Raw genomic sequence first — 17,948 nt, 5'->3', positions numbered from 1 at the left:
GCCTAGGAGGTCCCTGTGCTGCCCAGTCCCAGAGAGCCTGCAGGAGCAGGGTGTACCAAAGCCACTGCAAACTCCAGTGCCTCCCTGATCAGAATGCGAGAGTCAGCAAATATGATCTGAACAACACTAACTGCACGGCATGGAGACCTTAAGACGTCTGACACGGGCAGACCTGAAGGGCAGTGGGAAGTCTGGTGGAAACCCTGGTGACCACAGTTGTGTGCTGGGAACCAGGAAGGGTGACTTCCCAGGGGAGTTCCCACTCTGCTGCCAACCAAACTGGACAGGATGTGTGGGGATGGGCCACAGGAGCAGCTCTCATTTGGACTACCCCATTGTGCCTGGGTCACAAGATTCTGGCCACACCCCTTATTTTCCCCCTGTTTTTCTGACCAATGGGATCCAAGAATAGAGGCCACGCCCACCTTCCATGCTGCCTAGTAGCACTGGTATTCCCTCAAGTGACTCACACCACTACCAGCCGTGGAGGGAGGTAGAGGTACGGAGTGGTGAGCGAGCAAATCGAGGTGAATCGAGGTGACATAGTTGGTGCATCGAGGTAGATAGAGTTGGTGGTGACTGGAGAACGGCCTGGGAATGTGGCCCCCACATCTTCCCCGTCCCAGCGCTAGGATGTCTGAACAAACAAGACTGAAAAAGTTAGCCGCAGGAAAGAGACTCCTGGAAGAATACCAGCGGAGGAATGGTCCTGCCGGATCTGCAGAACCCAAGAGAAAGAAGAAGACTAAAAAAGGAGGTAACCCCAAGACAAAGGCCGCCAGGGACAGTCATTCAGCTGAGGGTGTGGCCAAAGACCCGGCAGGCCTTGAGCCTCCCCCGCTTCTGGGCACAGTCAGAGCTGCTGGGGTCAAGAGTGACCCGGGTCCCTCCGCCACCGAGGACCTCGAAGGGTGCTACCAACACCTGGTGCTTGCCCTCGATGCCAACAGAATACAAAATGAGCAGCTCTGCAGAGAGATCGAACAACTGAAGCAGGAAAATAAAGAGCTGCAGCAGCAGCAGCAGGAGACCGCCTGTGTGCCCGAGGCCCTGGGAGCAGAGCTGGAGCAGTACAAGCTATCAGTGCAGATGGTGGCTTCAGAAAAATCCAGTTTACAATCTGCCCTGGCCGACATGCGGCAGGTGGCCGAAGGAAGAGCCCAGGAGCGGGACCATCTCACCAGCCGCCTGCAGGCTGCAGAGCAGCGCGTGAGGGAGCTGGAGATGAAGCTGTCCGACATCTCCACCACAGAGACTGACACCGAGCTCCACAACCTCGAGCTCATGAAAGCCTTGAAATGCCTGACGCTGCAGCTCCAGCAGAAGAGCAGAAGCTGTGAAGACCTGGAGGAGGAGAACATCGAGCTGCGGGACAGGCTGGACGTGCTCCAGACACAGAAGGCCAACATGGAGCTCCAAATTCACAAGTTCCAGGAGGCGCTGGTGGAGCACGCAGAGTTGGAAAGACAACTCAAGAGCATGAGAGAGCTGGCCACCACCTTCAAGCTGGAGAGAGACTCTCTGGAGGAGGACCTGAGGGTGGAGAGCTGTACAGGGAAGGAGAAGGCCCGGCAGCTCTTAGAGGAGGTGGGCAGGCTGAGAGAGGAGAAAGAGCAAGGGGCCAGGCAGGTGTTGGAGCTGGAGGGCGAACTGGTGGAGCTGAGAGAGCAGCTGGCCCAGCTGCAGGACGCCTGGCAGAGGCTGAGCGCTGAGAAGGAGTCGCTCGCTGGCCTCCTGCACGCTGAGCAGCAGGAGAAGAAACATCTTCAGGAGAAGCTGGAGCAGCGGGAGGAGTCGCTCAAAGAATGGAAGGAGATGGCTGAGTTCGAGCACCAAGAGGCCCAAGAGCTGCAGGACCAGTCCCTGGCCCAGCTGCAGGAGCTCAGAGCCACTTGTGAGCAGCTCGAGGCTGCCCATCAGCACCTGAGTGCGGAGATGGAGGCCCTGCAGCAGCACCTGTGGAGGCAGACCCAGCTGCTGGAGCAGCTGCAGCAGAAGCAGGTGCAGAGCACAATGGAGGACTGGAAGGTACCTCTAAAGTTCCAGGACACACTGACGTGCCTGGAATCCACAAGGCAGGAGAATGCACAGCTGCGGGCCCAGCTGAGCCTCCTGGCTCTCCCTAGAGAAGGCGAAGGAGTGAGCAGAGAGGAAGACAAGGGGGAAGAGGCGGCTCCCCCTGCTGTGACCGTCCCAGAGGACATAGACAACCCACATACCATGTGGGATTTTTACTGCGTAGCACTATCCATCGCTGAATCTAAGAAGGCTCAGCTCAGCTGTGAGTTGCAGGAGCAGCAGGCCCACTGTGAGGGCCTGGCCCACCTGGTAGCCCAGTGCCAGACAGAGCTGGAGCGCCAGGCCCTCTACCCCAAGAGCTGGCACCACGGCACACCTGGGGAGGGAGAGCAGGACAGCCAGGGGCCCAGGAAGCAGCTGAAGATTTGCTTCACCTACGACCTGCCCGGCCAGGTGGACCAGCAGAGTCCAGCGGACGACCTCCCCCGTCGCTGCAGCCTGCTGTCAGAATGCATCAGTGCCATGGAGGAGGAGATGGCGTCCTGTGAAGAGCAGATGGGCGTCCTGGATGAGCTGCAGCGCGAGAAGGAAGAGTGCTTCTGCCGGCTGATGCAGGAGAAGAGGGAGAAGAAGAAGGAGCTGCAGGAGCTGCTGCTGCGCCTGACAGGGCAGGGCACAGAGGGCCAGGACTCGATGCCGGCCGCTGGCCTCACCCCTGCCGCCGAGGCCCACGCAGACCTGGTAGGGCCCTTGCAGAGGGAAGTTGCAGAGGAGGAGCGGGAGCACTGGTCTGAGAAGGTGCAACCTGAAGACAACACGGAGCCTGCCCCAGGAGAAGCCGGGGCGTCTTGTCCCCCTGACACCCTCACCGCAGAGCAGGTGGTGTTGCTGCAGCCTGGCATCCAGCAGCACCCAGAGCCTGCAGGCCCGGACAACCAGGGCTCCTTCCCTTTCATCTATAGACTGACACAAATGATCGGTTTGAGATAGTTGCCATCCAGAGACCTGGGGGCCAACGCCCTCCTTCACACACTTGGGGACATGTCCGCTGGGCGCCGCTCTCTCAGGGCTTGTTAGGATGAGAGAAGGGCCAAAAGCGGGAGACATCTCCTAGTCCACTGGTCAGCAGAGAAGGGGCCGTGTGAAGGAGGATGGGAAGCGATGACAGGGTTTTCTGTTAGCACATTGTATTAGAGATGCTATTTTTATGAATCCTGTATTAGCATCCTCACATTATTTTTGATATATTTGATGCTGAATTATGGAGCAGGCTCCATAATTCTTTAGACTTTTTTCAGGAAAGGTTTATATTTCCTCAAATGAGTCATTCCATTATTGTACATGATATGTTGGTGCGTTCATGCAAGTTTTTTTTTTTTTTTAAATCATGCTATGTACCAGCAACGCTGAATTTTCTAATTTGTATTTTAATCTACTGTGATGGTAGGATACTGAGGGGTGAGAAACGGTACAAACTGTGAAAAAGAAGAAAAGGTCATTCATCCCATTTGGAAAAGTAATACTAATAGAACAAATAGTGGTGTCTTGTAGTGGAAAACATACAGCAAATAAGTACAGAAATGTAATTCAGAATAACATACTACACGATTATAGAATATCTATAATGAGAATAGCAAGTGTCTCCATTTTACACTTGTAAATTGTTCAAGTGTATATTCATTGAAACCAATAAAATATTTAAATTCAAAAAAGTTTATTTTGAATTTTTCACTCGTTCCAACTCCATTCCTTAAAAAAATACCCATAAATGGGCTGGGAAGGTGGCTCAGTGTTAGAGCGCTAGCCTTGAGCTGAGGAGCTGAGAACAGCACCCAGGCCCAGAGTTCAGGCCCCATGACTGACAAAAACAACAACAACAACAAAACCCACCTCTTAAAGCTGGGCATTGGTGGCTCATTCCTATAATCCTAGCTACTGAGGAGGCTGATATCTGAGGAAAGTGATTCAAAGCCAGCCCAAGCAAAAAAGACTGTGAGACTCTTCAATTAACCACCCGTCACAAGTGGAATTGTGTCTCAAGCAGTAGAACACGAGCCCTGAGTATAAAATCTGAAGGACAACACTCAGGCCCCAAGTCTAAGCCCCAGGACCGACCAGTATATACACACATGCACAAACAGACACACACACACACAGACACACAGACACACACACACACACACACACACACACACACACATCTTGTGTGCCCAACTCAATCCTTGTAACTATTTTTCTCACTCATTTATAGTCTTTACACTGCTTTGAGTTGCCTTTCTAAAGCACAGATTTAATCATGGCATTTGTGGAAACACACACACACACACACACACACACACACACACACACACACACACGCACACACACACATAACCTAATGGACATCTTGCCTTGACATAAAGTCTGAACTTCACATATGACTACAAGTCTAACCTAGGCCTTTAACATTGTGTAGTCATTCAACAAATATCTCTGGAACTCTCTGGACCTGGCCAGAGACTACATGCTAAGGAAGATCTGCAAATGAGATTTGTGCATACACACTAGACGAATAAACAAAAGATGAAATGACAATCACTATGAAATTAATAGATGGTAGGCTTTGGCATGTAAGAGGGGTAAGGAAATGGAATCCTGTTAAAATCTACTCTGTTCCTAAGTATCACTTTTATCAGGAGGAAGGATGTCTCAACAGATGAAAATGTGTGTCCCTAGGAATAACAACAAAAAATAAGGTAAATTCACTGAACTAATTGTAAAGGGTTAAAACAATGGTGCTGGATGATTTTGTATTTTTAAATCATTCTCTCATGTCATTTATTTTTAAGTCATTTCCTAATTAAAGTAGAATTTGGGGGGAATGATGAAAGAGTTCTGTAATGTGTTAGGGTATATTATGTATTTGTCAAAACTTGCCACAGTACTTATTTAAAATCTAAACTTTTTTTTTGCCAGTTCTGGGGCTTGAACTCAGGGCCTTAGAGCTGTCACTGAGATTTCTTTTGCTCAAGGCTAGTCTCTACCACTTGAGCCAAAATGCTACTTCCAGATTTTTCTGTGATTAATTAGAAATAAAAAGTCTCAGGACATTCCCTGCATGAACTGACTTAGTGTAAACCATGATCTTCAGATCTCAGCCTCCTGAGTAGCTAGGATTACAGGCGTGAGCCACTGGAGTCAGGCAAAACCTGTTCCTTTATATGATGTGTATTACCTCTCCATTTCTAACATATGATCTCAAAATAATAAAAAAATAATGGCCTCTCCCATGTCAGTGTTACAGAACTGAATGGTGCCTTATTTTTCTATAATTAATTTTATTTAAAATGAATGAGATTCATCATGGCGGGGGGGGGGGGTGTTGTGGTAGTTGAATGTCTGTAGGCTTTATCAGAACATACAGGAAAAAAAAAAGCTTGAAAATTATGCAAGGACATCACAGAACTTACGCCCGTGTTGTTAGAAAAATCACCTTGGCTTTAGTGTGGAGGACTTTAGAGACTGAGCGGCAGGGATATCATTAGGTGACTGATGGGATAAAGAAGGAAAGACCCAGTCAGCAGCAGTAGGATTCTTGCAGGGACAGAGAAGAAACAGCTGCTGGCTGGCAAGGCAAGAACCAGGGGGTGGGGGGATACCATTTTCTAAGAAAGTAAGCAGACTGAAAGGAGCTTTCAAAGGAGCTGTCTTTGAGATGGATGTGTGTGGTTCAGCAGAGGACTCATGGCCTGGGACCTTAGTAAGGACAAGAGCAGGAATTAATGAGTTACAGTTCAAGAGAAAACAGAAGTGAGCTCGTGATTTGTGGAAATCCAAGTGGGCAGTGGGCAATGTAAGCCTGAGAGGAAGAATAGCTAACATGAATTCAGGTCCTCTAGGTCCACATTTACAAACGGTTCGGGAAGCAAATAGGGAGTTAATGCTATCAAGGAAGTTGCATTCTATTGCGTTGCTGTCTGTGTTCAGAAGTAAAGCATGTTTGTGTGGGATCCGTGCAAGTCCGGGACAAGGCCTGTTTCTATACTATGCAGTAGAGCTAGCACTGTGGTGGAGACTTGATTCCATCACCTGTGAAGATGATCCAACTACCTCTTCCACTCCAATCTTCTTCAAAGTCTTGTCTGCATTGGAGAAGCCTTTTAATGTACTACTGATGAAGGCTAGGAAAGGTGACTAAGTGTAATACCTTAGTTCTCTACGGATGACTTTAAAAATAGGAGGCTGTTAGTCTAGATCCTCTGAAAACAGATACCAAGACAAGATTTGACATGCCAGAGATTTATTGGGAAACTAGACGGGGGAGGTGTAAACAGTGAGGAGAGGGGGAAAAACTATCTGACCTTGGTAAAAGGAAGTCAGGAGGGAAGGGAAGAATCAGCAAAGCAGGCAGAAAGGAAGTCACAAAAGCAGATAGGAAAGGAGGCCAGCAAGTCTGTAGGCAGGAACCAGACTCTAGTGAAGCATTAAGAGAGGGATGGAGATGGAGCTGTGACTCAAGTGGTTGAGCACCAGCCTTGAGCAAAAGAGCTAAGGAACAGCACCAAGGCCCTGATTTCAGGTCTTAATACCAGTACACACACACACACACACACACACACACACACACACACACATACACACACACACACACACACACACACACACACACACACACACACACACAGGAAAAAGAGAGTTGTATTTAATGGGATAATTTTCTGGCATTTTCCATTTCTATCACCTAGCTGGGATCTCAGGGTACTCGTTAGAGAAAGTGAATTAAAATTGTATAGCGAATGGTATAATTATACTTCAATATATCTCCTGTAGATACAGAGGAGACATAAGTGTATCTGGCTCATGTCAGGGGAGGGAGACGTTCTGGAAGGTTTACCTCAGTGTACCATCTCTGGTACATCTTGCACTCTTGAATTAGCAGGTCAATCAAACGTTCCTAAATCAGATATGACTTAGGGAAGTTTATGAAATGATTTGAGGACATTATGTTTTTGCTCATTTTGCAAAGTAAAATGGATTTATTTTAAACTTTTTATTTGGAAATAATTTCAAATGTTACAAAATAAAAATAGTACGGTGTTAAAAGAGTACAAAAATACACGTTCTATATCTAGATCAACCTTTGTTGATATGCCACACTTTTTGTCCTTGTTTCTTAAACTTTTTTCTTCCAATAGGGTAATCTGCATATCTATCACCATCCTTCAGTGTGTATTTCCTAGTGGTAGGAAGATGATGTTACCTAATGTACATGTGAAACAATGAAATAAGCAAATCTGTCATTCTGAATTCCTGTTTAGTCAGTTTGCCCAATAATGCCCTGTCGTTCCCTTCTGAAGAATAGGACTCAGGAGAGGCCAAACAATGCATCTTGTTGGCATATCTCTAACCTGTTTTAAACTACAACAAGAAGTAGCCGTTGTAAACAATGCACCTGATGTATTGAAGAACCTGAACTTCGAGGGCAAGGGCTTGGCTGGTCCTGAGTGCTGCCCAGAGCACTACCTCTTTCACTGCCACCCCCCCCCTCCCCAAGTGGTGAGAGAGTGACTGAGGGTGGGTGTTCACACTAGGCGTGAGTGACGTTGGTCTTGGGCATTTTAAGTATTCCTGTCTATAATCTGAGTGTTTTTTTTTTAATTTTATTTTATTGTAAAGCTACTATACAGGGGGTTACAGTTACATGAGTGAGGTAATGAGTACACTTCCTCTTGAACATTGTTACCCCCTCCATTGTTTTCCCCCTACCATCCCCTCCCTCCCTCCCTTCCCCGAGGTTCTTTTTTTTTTGATTGTGATTAAATGATTACATAATTTCAAAGTCACAAGTTCATTCTAACTTCCCTGGAGCAAATTGTCTGCCACAGTCTGTAATATATAACAGTGTTCACATGTTATATACCATGTTCGTGATCAGCAGCATGGGGATATTTAGTAGTGGTTCAACCAGATGAGCGGGAGTTCTTTGTTTCTTAAGTCCTGTTAGTTTTGTCGTATCACCTAACCTTTTGGATTTAGCATCCACTTATCAGGGAGACCATGTACCGTTTGTCTCTTCGTTCTTGGCTTACCTCGCTCAACATGATTCCTTCTAGCTCCATCCATTTCCCTGCAAATGCCATTATTTTGTCATTTCTAATGGCTGCATAATATTCCATTGTGTATAGATACCACAATTTTTGGATCCATTCATCTGTGGTGGGGCATCTAGGTTGTTTCCATATCCTAGCTATTGCGAACAGTGCTGCAATAAACATGGAGGTACACGTGTCCTTGTATATTGGTTACTGTTGTTCAGGGTAGATGCCTAGAAGTGGTATGACTGGGTCGTAAGGGAGGTCAATCTTTAGCTTTCTAAGGACCCTCCAGACTGCTTTCCAAAGTGGTTGTATAAGTGTACATTCCCACCAGCAGTGTAATAGGGTTCCTCTTTCTCCACATCCCCTCCAGCATTTGTCGTTGGCTGATTTGTGGATGTGGGACATTCTGACTGGGGTAAGGTGGTATCTCAGGGTTGTCTTTATTTGCATTTCCTTCACCACCAGGGATGATGAACATTTCCTCATGTGTTTCTTTGCCATTTTTATTTCTTCATTTGAGAAGTCCCTCTTTAGTTCCCTTGCCCATTTAGTAATAGGTTTGTTAGGTTTGGGAGGGATTAGTTTCTTGAGTTCCCTGTATATACAGGATGTTAACCCCTTGTCTGGTATATTGCTAGTAAATATTTTTTCCCAATTAGTTGGTTGTCTTTCTAGCTTAGTTGCGATAGATTTAGCTGTGCAGAAGCTTTTTATTTTAAGGTAGTCCCATTTGTCGAGTCTCTCTCCAACTTGTTGTGACCCTGGGACTCTGTTCAGGAAGTTCCTTCCTGTGCCTATTAGTTCAAGTGTCTCTCCTACTCTGTCCTGTAGTAGTTTCAGAGATTCAGGTTTAATGTTAAGGTCTTTAATCCATTTTGAGTTGATGTTGGTGCATGGTGATAGGCTGGGGTCCACTTTTAGTTTTCTGCATGTGGCTGCCCAGTTTTCCCAGCACCAGCGGTTGAAGAGGCTGTGTTTCTTCCATTGTATGTCTTTGGCTCCTTTGTTGAATATCAGCTGGCTGTAGGCCTGTGGATTTATATCTGGATCTTCTATTCTGTTCCATTGGTCTTCGGGTCTGTTTTTGTGCCAGTACCATGCTGTCTTTGTGATTATAGCTCTGTAGTAGAGTTTGAAGTTCGGCATGGATAGCCCTCCCATATTGTCTTTATCCCCTAGAATTGTTTTGGCTATTCTAGGTCTTTTGTTGTTCCATATAAATTTTTGGACTGTTTTCTGTATTTCAGTGATGTACGTCATTGGGATTTTAATAGGAATTGCATTGAATTTGTATATTAGTTTTGGAAGTATCACCATCTTTACTATATTAAGTCGGCCTATCCAGGAGCATGGGAGGTCTTTCCATTTCCTATTGTCTTCTGCAATTTCTTTCTTTAACTTTTTATAGTTCTCATTAAATAGTTCTTTTACATCTTTGGTTAGGTTAATTCCTAAATATTTTATTTTTTGGGAGGTTATTGTGAATGGGGTTGCTCCCTTTATTTCCCTCTCTTCCTGTACGTTATCAGTGTATAGGAAGGCAACTGATTTTTGTGGGTTTATTTTGTATCCTGCTATTTTTCCGAAGTGACTTATGATTTCTAAAAGTTTGGGGATGGAGTTTTTGGGATCGTGGAGGTATAGTATCATGTCATCTGCAAAAAGGGATAGTTTAACTTCTTCTTTCCCTATGCGGATCCCTTTAATGTCTTTTTCTTGCCTTATTGCCCTGGCTAAGGGTTCTAGGACTATGTTGAAGAGGAGTGGAGACAGTGGGCATCCTTGCCTTGTTCCTGTTTTTAGGAGGATTGGTTGTAGCTTTTCCCCATTAAGTATAATATTGGCTATTGTTCTGTCATAAATGGCTTTTATTGTTTTTAGAAATGTTCCTTCTATTCCTATTTTCTCCAGAGCTTTTAGCATGAATGAATGTTGAATTTTATCAAAGGCCTTTTCTGCATCTGTGGCGATAATCATGTGATTCTTGACCTTGGCTCTGTTGATATGCTGGATTATATTTATTGACTTACGTATGTTAAACCATCCCTGTGTCTCTGGGATGAAGCCTACCTGATCATAGTGTATTATTTTTTTTATGTGTTTCTGGATTCTGTTAGCTAGAATCTTGTTAAGGATCTTTGCATCTGTGTTCATCAAGGAAATTGGCCTGTAATTCTCCTTTTTGGTTGGGTCTTTGCCTGGTTTGGGGATGAGTGTGATATTGGCTTCGTAGAATGAGTTTGGGATAGCTCCCTCCTTCTCTGTTTCTCTGAAGAGCTTGAGGAGTATGGGTATTAGTTCTTCTTTAAAGGTCTTATAGAATTCTGCTGTGAATCCATCTGGTCCTGGGCTTTTTTTTGTTGGAAGACTTTTGATAGCTTCCTGTATCTCATTATAGGATATTGGCTTATTTAATTGGTTAACTTCTTCTTTGCTCAGTGTGGGTAACTTGTATTTCTCTAAAAATGCATCCATTTCTGCCAGATTTTCTTCCTTTAGAGAGTATAGCTTTTGAAAGTAGTCTGTTAGAATTGTTTGGATATCTTGGGTACATGTTGTGATGTTTCCGGTGGCATCCCTAATCCTATTAATATGGGTTTCCTCTCTTCTTTTTTTAATTAATCTTGCCAACGGGCCATCAATTTTGTTTATTTTTTCAAAGAACCAGCTTTTTGTTTGGTTTATTTTGGTTATGGTTTTCTGATTTTCTAATTGGTTAATCTCTGCTCTCAATTTGGTTATCTGGCTTCGTCTAGTAGCTTTAGGTCCCATTTTTTGTTGTTTTTCTAGCTGTTTTAGTTGCAACATGAGATTATTTACTTGGTCTGTCTCCATTCTCTTGATGTGGGCACTGAGGGCAATAAATTTGCCCCTCAGGACTGCTTTTGCTGTGTCCCACAAGTTTCTTTGTGAGGTGTTTTCATTTTCATTGAGTTGTAGGAAATGCTTTATTTCTTCTCTGATCTCTTCTGTTACCCAGGCCTTGTTAAGGAGTGTGCTGTTCAATTTCCATGTATTAGAGAAATTTCTGCGGTATGCTTTGTTATTGAAAGCTAGCTTGATTTCACTGTGGTCAGATAGGATACAGGGGATTATGTCGATCCCTTTGTATTTGCTTAAGTTCCTTGCATGAACTATGATATGGTCTATTTTGGAGAAAGTTCCATGAGCTGCTGAGAAGAATGTGTACTGTGTTGTTTTAGGGTGAAATACTCGGTAGATGTCAGTTAATTCCGCTTGAAGTATGGCCTCACTTAATTCGGTAGCTTCTTTGCCAGTCCTCTGGTTGGTAGACCTGTCCTTTGGTGAGAGTGGCGTGTTAAAGTCTCCTAGTATTATCGTATTGGGATCTATTTTATTCTGTAAGTTTGAGAGCATTTGTTTGACATATCTGGGTGCACCAATATTTGGGGCATATAAGTTGATGATGGTTATATCCTCCTCTTGGATTGTTCCCTTTATTAATATGTAGTGTCCGTCCTTGTCTTTCTGTACTGATTTTAATGAAAAGTTTATTTTGTCAGATATCAGGATAGCTACACCTGCTTTCTTATTGGGGGAATTTGATTGGTAGATCCTTTTCCACCCCTTCACTCTGAGTTTGTTTGTATGTTTGGCTGAGAGGTGGGTCTCCTGAAGGCAACAGATGGATGGGTCTTGTTTTCTGATCCAGTCCTCAGTTCGTTTTCTTTTAATTGGCGAATTCAGCCCATTTATATTAAGAGAAAGTATAGAGAGATGCATTGTTGTCCCTGCCATTCCGTTTTCCTAAGTTTTTCTTCTTTCCTTTCCTCCTGTGCTTGCTCAGTTAGACTTTGAGTAATGCCTGTTTGGGGCAGGTCCCAGTTCCTGGTTGCTTTCTTCAGGTTGTGTCCCCCCTCTTAGAATTCTTTGTAATGCCGGCTTAATGTTTATGTATTCATTTAGTTTTTCTTTGCTATTAAAAGTTTTCAGTTCTCCATCGAATGTGAATGCTAGCTTTGCCGGGTATATCAGTCTGGGTTGGCAGTTATTGGCTTTCAGGGCTCGTATGGTGCTTTCCCAGGCTTTTCTTGCATTCATTGTTTGTGTGGAGAGATCTGCAGTGATTCTAATTTTTTTCCCATTGTAGTATAGCTCCTTCTTCATTTTTGCTGCATGCAGGATTGTTTCCTTATTATTCAGATCCATCATTTTTACTATAATGTGTCTAGAAGTGTTTCTCCTGGGATCTTGCTTGTTGGGTGTTCGATAAGCTTTTGTGATGTAGTTAAGATGGTCGTTTTTGAGGTGGGGAAAATTTTCATTGACTATCTTGTTAAATAGGTGTTGCATTCCCTTGCTCTGGAATTCCTCACCTTCGTCCACTCCGATTATGCGAAGGTTAAATTTTTTAGCATTATCTGCTTGCTCTTGAATTTCCCTTTAGTTTAATTTGAGTGATTTTTCCATATCTGTCACTTTTTGGTCCAGTTGGTGTATTCTGTCTTCTGTATCTGACACTCTACCTTCCATTTCATTCACTCTGTTGACAGTGGCTTCTATTGTGGTTTGCATGGTGGAAATGGATCCCTTTATGGATTCAATGTTGGTTCTCAGAGTACTGATCTCACCTCTCAATGAGATGAGATCATTATGCATTACCTCTAATTTGGCGTTTATCTCACTTCTTACTGAGGTTTGTGCAGCTTCTATTTTTGCATCCAACTTTTGTTTGATATCCTGTATATCTTTTGATAGTTCATCCTTGTGCTCTTTCAATTTCTGATCCATTTCTCGCTTTATTTCTTGAGTCATTGCCTCCAGCAACCCTTGCATGTAGCTTTTGTCTTCCATTCCTGCTTTGCTCCCACTGGGGCTCTCCCCTGCGTGGCTGCTGGCTTTTGAGGTGAGCTTGCTGTCCTGGGTAGTGGTAAACCTTGTGATTTTTCTCTGTGATTTTCGCATGGGGGTTCAGGAGACTGCTCTTCAATCTTGTTTTGGTGTGTCTGTCTTTGTTTGGTTGCTGGTTCTGTATTGGTAGAGAGAGTCTGTGCCTGATCTGGATTTTGTTGGGAGCCTATTTCCAGCTGCTATTCTGACTTACTTAGGATTCTCAGCTCTCTGCTGTAGATTGCTGGCAATTCCCGCCTTTGGAAGGGTTGAGCAGCCTAGACTGCTTGTGTTTGCTCCTGCGGGTGCTCTTGGGAAGATCAGATGCTCTGGATGCACTCTCCCAAATACTGGAGTCTGCTATGGGCTCCTGATTTGTTTTTGTTTGTTTGTTTTGGGCTGGTTGTGGGCTTGAACTCTAGGTTTGGGTGCTGTCCCTCAGCTCTTCAGCTCAAGGCTGGCACCCTACCATTTGAGCCACAGCCCCACTTCTGACCCTTTTTGCTTTGTTCAGGCGGCGGTCCCCTGGCCTGGTTCCGGCCCCAGCCTGGAGCGCGCTCGTTAGGCCTGTGCTAATGTGTATACCACCTAGGTTATGTAGCCTGGAGGACACAGTTCAAATTTCTTCTACTGTTGGTAGTCTTGACCCAGGGGCGCTGTTCCTGGCTTGGGCATTTAAGCTCCCTTCCAGGGGCGCTCTTGCTCTGGCCTGGCCAGCAGAGTGTGCTCCACCGGCTGGTGGAGCTCTCGAACAGTTCCCAGTTTTAGTGGGTCCTGTGGTCCAGGTGTTGGGGTAGGGAGTCTAGGTCAGGGTCTGGGGATTCCCTCCAGCTCTGGTCTCCCTTGATGGATTCACTGTCCCCTGTGGGGTACTCACCCTGTAGGTCGTCAGTTGTTGTTGCAATCCGAGTTCAGTTGGGGTGGTTGCGGGCTGGGTTGGGTGGCCCCCGCCGGGTCGTTGCGATCGCGATTGGGCAGGTGTTCTGCGGACAGGTCCCTTTGTCGCGCTGCTGGTGCCGGGCGGCTTTGGCGGTATGGAGCCTCTCCGCTCCGGTGGAGAGTGAGGGGTGGGGGTGGGATCCTCGTGGAGACTCCCGGCTGGTAGGTTTCTCTGTTCCTGGCGATCCGCTGTTCTGCAATCCGGTACCTGGTGATCTGCAAGCAGCCCCCTGTGTCTCTGTGGCTCCGGCAGCCCCCGCGGGGCCGGCTGGCCGGCGGCTTGGCGCACTGCTGCGCGGCCAGTAAAGGTTGGGGGAGGGGTCTTCGCTCTTCTCTGTTGTGAATTTCTTCTTTTCCTCTCTTTCTTTTTTTGTTATTTTCCACCTCTGGTTTTTCTCTGAGTGTTCGTCTTTTTGTTGTTGTCGGTCTCTTGGGGAGATTAAGCGTTGGAACTCGAACTCTCTTTTTGGTTGGAGAGAGCTGTGGCGTTTCCCTACTGCCCCGTTGCCATCTTGGTCCGGAACCAATCTGAGTGTTTTTTGTAAGTCTAGATCTGTGAGTGCCCGTGCCTATGTGCAAATATGTGCGGGGCTTAAGTGTTCTGGAAGCTCTAGTTTCGGTTGCTCTCAGCCCTGTGCCCTTATAGTAAATCCCTTCTCATCCCTCCATCAACTTAAGCCTTTCAGAGTGCCTGGATGTGAAATGGAGATCCAAGTTCTCTGGCATGAGGACTGGCCTTCCGTGTGACTTTCCTCTGGCCAACGCTAAACATTTACCCCCTATGTCAGGGCTGTCATGAATCTTGGAAGTCTAGGTATAACCAGACAACAGGCTAAAAAACAACAATAACAAAAGGTGTCTGCTGGCTGGTCTGTCAACATGCTGACTGCCAGGCTGTCCTTGTGGTGGGAGTCTTGCATCATGATGCAACTTCAGTCCTGGCTCTATGAACAGGATGCCCAGGCAGGCTGTTCCACAGCCAGGGAAAGCCCCAGCTTGTTCCAGAGGGCTGGTTACCTCCTTCCCACACTGCAGGGCAGCTGGTTAACGGAGCCCAGGAAGAGCCTGCGTTGCTGGAAGGCATGCCAATATCTCGTTTAAGGGCTGGCTTGTGAGCATCCATTTCCTAACCTCAGAAACCTATTACTCTGTTCTTATAAACCAAGGTCAAAATGAGCAGGCATCGACAAGGATATCTTGCTCATAGTGTAATAGAAATGAAGGGAAACCGGACTCAAGTTAGGTATATAATCCAGGCCTTATGTGAGTAAAATTGTATAAAAAGTTGAATGGCAGGAATGTCAATGTAATTACCGAGGGGGCTTTCGAGTGAGGGACTGTGGATGAGTTAGAGTATCTGAGCTTTCATTATTGACTATAAGAAATGCATATTAGTGAGCATTAGAAAGAATTTAAGTAAAAAGGAAGAGGCGTGCTTATATAGACTCACCTCTAAAATAAAAGGTATAGAGAAACTGCCTGAAGTCACAAGTGAATTTCACCTCAGTTTCCCCATATTTCAAGTAGATACAATAATGCCAGTTACAAGTCTACAATGAGGATACATTAGATAACAACGTAATATACTTTCATTTTCTTAAAAGAATATTCTAACTGCTACACTTGCCTTGGAGATAACTCTTTTCTTTACCTTTCCATCAATCATGGGGAAGGAGAGTTATGAATCTTGACTGCCATCTTGCTCTTCTGTAAGTCTAAACAAATGGGATCGCAAAAAGGGTAATTTTAAAAATGAAGAGTCTTAGAACTAATCTCTACCTGACATGGACTTCCAATTCTAGTTTATACTGAAAGAAGTGCTTATTATAGACAGACTTAATTCCCTGCCTTTCATCCTCTCTCCCACTCCTAACAGAAACCCTATATTCCTCCAGCATTGCTTTCAATTCCTGAATTTAAACACATGAGAAAACCCTCAGAACATGATTCTTGCAGAATGATCTTTGGGACAAGAAAAGTGATGGACAACTGCACAGGTTTAGTCCTGTGGCAAAGGGGATACAAATTGCTTGCAAATTATCCACAAGTCCCTGATGAGGAGAAAATTTAAGAGGTTTCAGTCTTTATTCAACAAACATACCTCTGATGTATCTTATAAACACCCTGGAGAAATTGTCCCTGTGAAAATACAGCTTTTATTCCTTATCCTTGTCAAATGTGGTGATAATGTGTAAATGCCAATTATTAGCATTATTATTATAATTATTAGCCTTGATCAGATAGTTCCAAAGAGGAATATATGCTCTGATCAATAGATTTAGCATGTAAAGGAGACTTATGTTTCATGCATAAAAACACATGGTATTAATTTCATATGGTACAAATTGTTGTAAGGATCTGCACTGCTGACCTTAATAATGGACACATTACTTGAGAACTACGTAAAATAGAATAATGGTAATACTAGTGATGGCTGATACTTAGAAATCTGCAAGGAACTGGTTGATATTTCTATGTAAGAGTACATCAAAAGAGTGATGTCTTAGGCTTTGGCATTAGCCATCTGCCTGTGAATATACCCAGTTTATAATAATAACTTTTTAAGGTACAGTACTACTCAAAATATGGTCCTCAAACCTGCAAGATCTTCAAACATTTGTGACATGTATAGACATTGGGAAATTGAGGCTAAGCATTTATCTTAATATGACACAATAATTCTACTGAATCTCAAGGACAAATTTTATGTCTTTTCTTTTTGACTTTTATTTTTTGAGTACTTTTTATTTTTATAATTTGTCCATAACAAACTGAGGGAAAACTGGGTCCGCCACACAGAGAATTTGAGAAATGCTATTCTCTAGAATGTTGCAAAATAATTGGTGAAGGAAGCTGAAGGCACCTACATATGCCTTGGTTATCCTACATGGAGAACCGATTTAATGAGTAAACTTAACCAGTAGGGCTGGATTTGAGGATGAAGGGCGGCTAGATGAAGGAAAGTGATGAGCATGTTTCAAGCCTTTGCTGAGTGTCCACAGAATGTCAGCTTTTAGTACTACTGAGCAACAATGATTTGAGATAGTGTATTCTGAAATAGGGGTCTGTGGGACAATGTCTGTTTGTAGTGCTTGTAGCGGCTTGAGTACCCTTGGCATGTGTCATATTCGGGAACAATCACTTACCACTGAATTGCATAAGGGGATGAGCATTTGGATTTTGCTCTACTCTGACCTTCTTGGTGTTGTGGCTCCACACTGATGGTGAATACCAGACTTCTATGTTTTGTTTTTCTCATTAAATCGGATAATAGTTGCAGACCTCAACAACTGAATTATTCTTATCTTTTATTCCTAGGAAATTGTATGATTTTGGGACCAAGGTAAAAATGACGTATTGCTCAAGGATGGCAAATACAGAGAAGTGGGATTTGTTTGTCAAAGATGGTTTTATGGTTTGAACATGAAGTGTTCCCCAAGAGTCCATGTGATGAATTCTTGGTCTCCAGCTTGTAGTGACTGCAGGAGGTTCAGGACCATTGAGTGCTAAGGCCTGGCTGGAGGGCAGAGGTCGCTGGGGTGGATCCTTGGCGAGCGGGGTCCTGAGTGCTAGCCTGTGGGCATGAGGTGAGCAGCTTCCTTCCACACTGCTTCCCCCACCATGAGGTTCCACCTCACCATGAGACCAGGAGCAGCAGAGCCAAGTGACCCTGCGCTGAGTCTTCTGAAGCTGTGAGTGAAAATACATCTTTCTTTCCAAACTGTCCTTAGTTATTTTGGTCATACAGATGATAAAAGTAATGAACATGGGTGGTATCTCAGAGTGTAAAGAGAAAAGCATAAATTCTTCTGTGAAAGTGGCTAATCTTTTAAAAGTCTGTTTGGGCTACACATCCAAATGGAAGGTCAGTGGTCCTCCATTGGGCATCCTGGTGGCTGAAACAAGATGCTAGCTATTTCAGAAAAGACATGCTTAGTTGAGAGCAACTCAGCCAAAGAGTGTTCAAATTGTTTTTGATGTACACTGCCGTAGGGAGAACACTAGGCTTTAGAATCCGATTAACTTTAGTTCAAATCATACTTTTGCAAGTTAGTTACTAGG

At 44.6% G+C, this 17,948-nt stretch overlaps 1 protein-coding gene across 1 annotated transcript; it reads left to right on the top strand.

Annotated features, from left to right (window-relative positions):
- The first annotated feature begins 597 nt into the window (after positions 1-597).
- On the top strand, positions 598-3,009 carry LOC122116507 (golgin subfamily A member 2-like). Its single transcript, XM_042690176.1, has 2 exons — positions 598-1,908; positions 1,969-3,009. Exons 1-2 carry the CDS (start codon positions 598-600, stop codon positions 3,007-3,009), a joined length of 2,352 nt encoding a protein of 783 aa, XP_042546110.1.
- The last annotated feature ends 14,939 nt before the right edge of the window (positions 3,010-17,948 follow it).

This window comes from Dipodomys spectabilis, unplaced genomic scaffold (assembly GCF_019054845.1).
Source record: "Dipodomys spectabilis isolate Male_0828 unplaced genomic scaffold, ASM1905484v1 ptg000136l, whole genome shotgun sequence".
NCBI classification, from domain to species: domain Eukaryota; kingdom Metazoa; phylum Chordata; class Mammalia; order Rodentia; family Heteromyidae; genus Dipodomys; species Dipodomys spectabilis.
This window is presented reverse-complemented; position numbering and strand designations above follow the sequence as displayed.